Source organism: Plutella xylostella, chromosome 5 (assembly GCF_932276165.1).
Source record: "Plutella xylostella chromosome 5, ilPluXylo3.1, whole genome shotgun sequence".
Classification (NCBI taxonomy): Eukaryota; Metazoa; Arthropoda; class Insecta; order Lepidoptera; family Plutellidae; genus Plutella; species Plutella xylostella.
In genome coordinates, this window is record NC_063985.1 from 10586498 (window position 1) to 10593923 (window position 7426).

Consider the following 7426-nt stretch of genomic DNA (forward strand, 5'->3'; position numbering starts at 1 on the left):
TATTGCATAGTAACGTTTGGTCAAAGTCTCGTTACGCCGAAAATCGTATGGCATAAATCTCGTTTAGTAAAAAGTTATTTCGCATAACATTGTTTAGCCTAATAATGGTATGGCCAAATCTTGAATAGCCTAATAATGCTATGGCATAGGTTTATACAAAGTAATAATATTCGTTTGGCTTTAACTTTGACAGAGCGTCTCCCTACATAGCGCAAACTGGTGCCTTGTATTGTTTCCGCTGTTTGGAAAACGCTCCGCTCCGCTTCGCTGCGCTCCGCTTTGGTTTTGATGAAAATGTGCACCTAACACGCTCCTCCTCGCTTTGCTCGTCGTCGCACCTATTTTTAGGTTTCGATCTCATGGGGTTTGTAATAATTATATTGGTCGTTAACTTTCGATTTTTTGATCATACAATATCGTGATTTTCGGGATGTAGGAGAAAAATACCACAATTTGTACATTTACTACATACTTAATATATTATTTTTAAGATAACATTAGGAGAAACAAGATTATACATAGGTATAGACGAACATAAATTTGAGCAAACGAAACTTAGGTGTTTAAAGATTGTGCCTAAAGAGTTTTAGACGAAACGAGCCTTATGCCACATAAGTCTTGGCAAAGTGATGGTTCGGCCAAAAAAGTTTAGACGATACGAGTTATGCGAAATGAGTTTTGGTCAATAAAGATTATGCCAGATGAGCGGAACCCAATGAGATCAAATACTTAGCCCCACGTACCACCACATCTCGCCATCCTAACAAATTATTTTATCTTGCGACTACCCGCACAAATTCTGGCCAACGCGCACCCTTACACAGAATATGCCACTCACATAATGAAAAGTTTTTGTCGGTTGATATTTTTCAGAAGAAACTAGGAGCAATTAAGAAAATGTTAGACGAAATTATATTATAAATACCTACCTAACCTTTTTGTGTGTCACGAAATTATTAATATTTCATTGTGTCATGGTGATGAACATTTAAGGCAATATGTTAACCTATGTTAGTTATATTATATTTAAGATATCTTTAGCATATTGTTGTAGTTTATCCAAATAAATAAATAAATAAATAAATAAATAATAATAGTAATATAAAATAATAGTATTAAGCTAAAATAATAGTAATTTTCATTTAAATACACGTAGTTGATATTTATGACTGTGTAAGTGTAGGTATCACTGTGTGTGTGTTTTTGACTGAACAAAAGCTTTCAGAATTTCTCAGACTGCATAATGTGTGCTGCGTTGAAACTGAGGCTAGATGGACGAAATACCTAGTTCGAAGAAAATTACTGTATTTTGAGATTAGTGCTAGCGCAATAGAGTGGACCAAATATTTTATTTCTTTATTTTTTAATTTGGCTTGTGGTAAAAATGTGCTACATATAACCAAAATAACATATGTAAAAAATAATTAAATTCTATTATTATTAACAGCCTCCCAGATTCACTTAAAAAAACCTGAAAATACATAATTTAGAGTTAATTTTGAAAGCGAATAACTTTTATTAAAGTTGATATTTATTTCTTTTATTTTTCTTGCGTGTCAGTGTCGTGAATGTTCAGACCCAAAAACGAACTATAACTTAGGACAAACATTGAATAAAATCACATAGGTATACTATATGTAAACATATACCTATATATTTGTATAATACAAAAACGTATATGTCCAGTTACTCAAACCGGATTGTCTTTGTTGTCCAAGATCCAGGTAGTGTAGGCAGACACACGGGTGCTCACTCCCGGTAATAGGGCGTCAGCGCAGATAGCGCCAAACGAGACCACTCCCACGAGGCAGCCGTCGTGGTACAGCGGGCCGCCCGAGTCACCGTTGCAGGAGCCCTTGCCGCCCACGTCCAGGATCCCGGCGCAGATCATGTTCTCCGTGATTGCGGACACCCAGCGGTCCGCGCACTCCGCGTGGTTCACCGTGTAGATCGTCACCTCACGCAGCACCGGCGAGGTTTGCCCGCCATCCTGCAGGCGGAAAGGGAGGGTCAGCAACAGTGGAATCAGTACTTGGGTTAATATTATGCTATCTCAACATCCTCATACAGTCACTGCTTGGGTTATTGGGTTTAAGACTCTTTATTACTTTCTCCCTAGGAAGGAGTAAGGCTCCTCTTAAACAATCCACCGTATGACATAACCTTCTCCGAGAAAGGAGGGGTAGTTATCGATGATGTCCATCAAACCAGGCGGTAGACTTTCACTCCCTTGATATGTTCTCGTAATTAAGTAAATAAATTAAATAATCTCAACACAAAATATCTTACCACACGGTGCGAGGGAATGTCGAATGAACGAAAACTGCCCGAGCTTCGACATCTTCTCAAAACTCGACTGCGTGTCCTCCTAAAGTCATGACGGTGGTCATACATAATTATGTACATCAAGTCTCAATCTGAGAGCTTGATCACAAAACTACGCGACGTCGCACCACAAATAGGGCACTCCTTTCACAGGTGTTCCTTCACAGTAGGGGCTGCAATCATGAAGGAGGACTGACCGTGGTGCGTCCCCAGCCGGCGTGGGTGACCGCCGAGTCGTCGGGCAGCTGCGCGCCCTGCGGCGGGATGGGCGCCGGCTGCACCGAGGCGCTGAACACCAGCTCCTGCGCCAGGTACAGCAGACTGATGTCCGCGTCGTCTTCCGCAAGAATGCCAAACTCCGGGTGGTTCCGGAACGAGATCAGCTTGACGATGGTGCCCCCGGAGTTCCTGATGGAGGAACCCGCTCGGATGCGCCGGGTGTCCACGTCCACGACTACGTTACGGGCTTCGTCCCTGCAGATGGCATGGAAAGTGTGTAAGATTAAGTGGAACTTGGAAACTGGCGGTAATTTGCGCTATCTTGTTCCACTTATGAAAGATGACTATTATAAAAAATAACCTTTTTTGTTCTTGTTATTTTTGTTCTTGGTGCAAATAAAGTGTATTGAAGTGTATTGTAATTGAACAGGTACATACTCGACAAAGCAGTGAGCAGCGCTGACCACCACGGAGGACGTGAGGATTGTGCCGCCGCAGCTCTGGTCCCACCCGGTGGATAGCAGGAACTCCACCTGCACGATGGAGGGGTACTGCTCGACCGTCGTCTCCTCGCCCCCGACTATCTTGTTGTGTTCGAACACCGCCGTCGCCGCGACCGCCGCTGTACAAAATTATTACAAATCTAACATAGTCTAGAACCGATGAAATTTCACTTCCCTTAAAATGTTTCGCGTACAAGCTACGTACACATATGTGGGCGAAACGATTCGATTCAAACACAAACTTTGTCTCCCCTTTTTAGCTCTTTGAGGGTGGAATTTCGGAAAATTGATTCTTAGCTAGATTTTATAATTATTGTACAAGATAATACAATATTTATACATTAGTCTCCGAGTAAGAACACAACAAATATACCAGGGGATCAAATCAAATCAAAATATTTATTGCCATATTTGGATCCTTGTTTGTACTAGAACGATGGCCTTAGACCGAAAGCAAGTGGTAGCTAGAACAGGAAGGCCAGATGTAGACTGTTTTGGCTCTTCTTGGGAAGTATAAATCCAATACTGTATACTACAGTACGCAGCGTTTGATGATTTTTATACTGAAGATTAGGAGTGTTAACTGAACCTGAAGCACGTTGATAACTTGAGACCCAAGAATTCTACGAAATATAACATATAAGTATAAACGCGGAAGTGTGTAATTATGGAGCGTGTTTGTTACTCTTTCACATAAAAAGTACTGAACGGATTTGAATAAATTTTGGTATGGAGGAAGCTGTATATACAGTGCTACAAACTTATCTGTTCCGGTGACAGCACATACATGTTTATAATATTTCTTTATTTTATATGATTTTAAGTTTGCGTGTTAAACCCATCTTATATATATATATATATATATATATATATATATATATATATATATATATAAGATATATTCTCCAGACCGTGTTCGGTCAGTGTGACTGCGAGCTTCTCTCGTGTGCTCTCTGGTGGCTGTTATAGCATAACTTATTGACGAAAGTGCGACTGCATTGACGGCAAGTCAGAACTCCTCCGACAACATTATAGCATATGGCTCTCGGTGGTCTAGCCTTGAGCTCGTCACGCTTGGCGTCGAGATCTTCTCTCCGTTTTGCCTCGAACTCAAAGACCTTCTTCTGCACGGTTAGCCTCCACTCTGATCGGTTCTCAGCCTGCATCTCCCAGTGTGACGGATCTATGTCACACCTCTTCATGTGACGCTTTAACACATCTTTGTGCCGCAGGAACTGGCCGCCTTGATTCCGCTTGCCTTCCTGTAGCTCGCCGTAGAAGATGCGTTTTGCGACTCTCTCTGTGGACACCCGGGAGACATGCCCGCACCAGCGCAGCTGCCGCCTCATCAGATATGCCTCTATTCCGCCAACGTTGGCCCGTCGTAACACAGCCGTGTTCCTTACGCGATCAGACCATCTGATGTTGAGTATGTCACGAAGGCATTTAAGATGGAATCTATCCAGCACGCGTATATGCTTGCGGTATGGGCACCAAGTCTCAGAGATGTAGAGGAGGCTGGGCAAAACAATCGCCATGTATACCGACACCTTTGTAGCCAACTTTAAGTCATGCGACCGGAATACCTTGACCCGTAGCTTGCCATATGCTGCAGCTGCTGCTCCGATCCTGTTGTTGATGTCGGCGTCAAGGTCACAATTCGATGTTATTGTGCTACCCAGGTACTTAAATTTATCCACTTGCTTCAGTGTGTCTTCACCAAGTTTTATAGTAAGTGGCACTTCGTCATTACCATGTGTGTCCAAACCTATGACCTCCGTTTTTTTCACACTGATCTTTAGGCCAAACTTACTGCATGACTCATTCAGACTGCTCATCAGCTCTTGCAGACCTTCTGGGGATTCCGCCACGAAGCACAGATCGTCTGCATACATTATCTCCGACACGATATCGTACGATACTTTGGTCCGTGCTCTGAGTCTTGCTAAGTTAAACCCATCTTATCTTTTACAATATACAATTCATTAGTAAGTAATGAGATATGGATCAATTTAGTTCGCTCTCACCGGAACAGATAAGTTTGTCGCACTGTACGTAGGTTTTTTCTTACTTTACATTACTGGCTTCCGTTTTAAGGACAAGCGATGCTCGCAAAAACAACTAATCTATGTAATTTATTAATAAAAAATACCTACCATTAAAAAATACCATAAAAAACCAACTTTAAATAACCACTAAAAAGTAAGAAATAATTGAATGTATATTGTATATTGCGCAATGAAGAATAAATAAATAAATATTTAGACCAATTCTATGTGACCTAAGCTGGTACGTAAGGGGCAGAGAAACCTGACCCCCCTCAGAAGCATTGTTACTATGAGAGGGGGGTCAGGTTTATCTGCACCTGACCGTACCTACTGTTCTTTTTTGATGTTGGTACGTACGGTGACAAAGTAATCAGAAGAAATCATATATGGCACCAACTTCCACCAATTGTTTATTATAAGAACTATATTTACGTTCTAAATTTCATTAGAATCGGTATAACCGAGCCTATAAAGGTGCCCAAATTGGAAATTCATACCCTGTTTTTACCCCTTTTTCTACTATTGTGGGTGGACTAAAATGTTGAAAAAAATGGGACCGCCCCTGACGTCAACCCAAAAACAAAAATTGACAAAATCGGTCCTTAAAATCACGGAGTAATCGATGAACATACATAAAAAAATACATATAGTAAGGTGGGGTAAGACAGTCACCGGGGGAAGACCATTAATGTGTAAAAAATAGATATAAGCAGCTTCATTCTCTAGTTTGTCACACTGGTAAAGTGGTCCACTGATGGTGGTTACCTCTCTACCAGCGTGACAAACTAGAGAATGAAGCTGGTTATGACTAATTTTTACAGACGAATTGAGAACCTCCTAATTTTTTCGAAGTCGGTTAAAAAGTACTTACACGTTAAAAGGAGTACAGCCCAGGTCACCATTGTGAATACAGCGAGAATGATTTATTTATTGAGGCACATATTCCCGTTTATATATAGTTATTATAACTTGCGTTATAATTGAATTTCCCATTGGCTAATTCTCTCAATCTGTGAATAATTCAAACAATTATACGGATAATGCGTGATAATAACGAGGTATGGTACACAGGAAAATTTAAAATGTTTTAGGGATCAAATGTGTAAGGCACTATGACCCAGAGCGACCATTGATGAAACATTATATTATGTACCTAACTCTGATGTGTAGATCGTAATGTAGTTAGTTAAGTTAGTATATCCTGGTGTTCACGCTATTATTTTAAGGCTTCGGGGTAGGTACGTAGAAATACATTTTTTACAGCTGAATTTTATTTATATAGTACTTTGCGTCTGGCTAAAGTTAATAAATCGTTTTAGGGTACTGTATTAGATTTTATGTAATAAGCAACAGAAGTTACTCAAATGCCAGAGAATAAGTTTAAGTGTTAGGTACATTAATGGCTGTAAAAAATCTTATTATAAAATTGATGATTACTTAGAGGATGTTAATGCATAGTTGTAATTAGTATGTAGCCCTGCTAATATGCAAATTATAATTATAATATTAAGCTTATGCGTATTGTATATAAACTAGTTTAAAGTCTTTTTTTGAAAAGATGTCTCAGGAGTTTTTTGCCTCCGTTCTTCTCCTAAGACAGAAAGAGCCCCTTATCCGAACGGAGAGTACCTAGTTTGTTAAAATTTTCGTTCATCAGAAAATTTGATACTTATACGATGAATAAAAACATTTGACTTTGACTTTACTAGCTGTTCCACTCGAGCTAAGACGTTCTTCAAAAGTTTGCCCGTGAGATTTAAGAATAATAGGTATTTTAGTACTTATATGAAACATTTACACTTTATACAGGGTGTCCCAAAAGTCACCGTCATCCCTTGAAGGGCTGATAGGTCAGCTCATAAGAGGCCAGAATATCACAATATGACCTTAGTAAAAACTCGATAATTTTCGAGATATTGACACTTTTATAAATTTGCTGAAAATCGACACCTTGGATCAGTTTTTTGCGTGCCGCCGTACAAAAATCCATATTTTTAGAATTTTTTTGATGTTGCATCACCCTGTATAGCCCTGCTATTGATCGCAGTCAAAAAAAATATCGAGTAATGCTGAATGTTAAAAAAAAAACACGGTTTTCAAAGTCATAAAAGGTAATCGTATTTTTTTATAAACAACTTTGACTCTAGATACTGTAAAAAAATATACCACGCAAACCTGGCACCTTATTTAAAAAGATTGCTCATTTAATGCAGTTTCCAAAATGGTATGAAACGTTGCTATTGTTTCAATTAAAAAAAAGTTATTGCTATTTTAGTACAAAACGACCTCGATGTAAAATTGTTTGAAGGAAATTTATCTGACTAAATTTAT

The 7426-nt window shown here is 39.4% G+C and overlaps 1 protein-coding gene across 1 annotated transcript; it reads right to left on the reverse strand.

Moving 5' to 3' along the window:
• Positions 1–1560: 1560 nt before the first annotated feature.
• On the reverse strand, positions 1561–6047 carry LOC105383818 (trypsin, alkaline C-like). The gene is made up of 4 exons (XM_048633550.1): positions 5967–6047; positions 2983–3166; positions 2523–2799; positions 1561–1990 (listed from the first exon to the last, which is right to left on the reverse strand). Exons 1-4 carry the CDS (start codon positions 5995–5997, stop codon positions 1691–1693), a joined length of 792 nt encoding a protein of 263 aa, XP_048489507.1. The 5' UTR covers positions 5998–6047; the 3' UTR covers positions 1561–1690.
• Positions 6048–7426: the final 1379 nt, after the last annotated feature.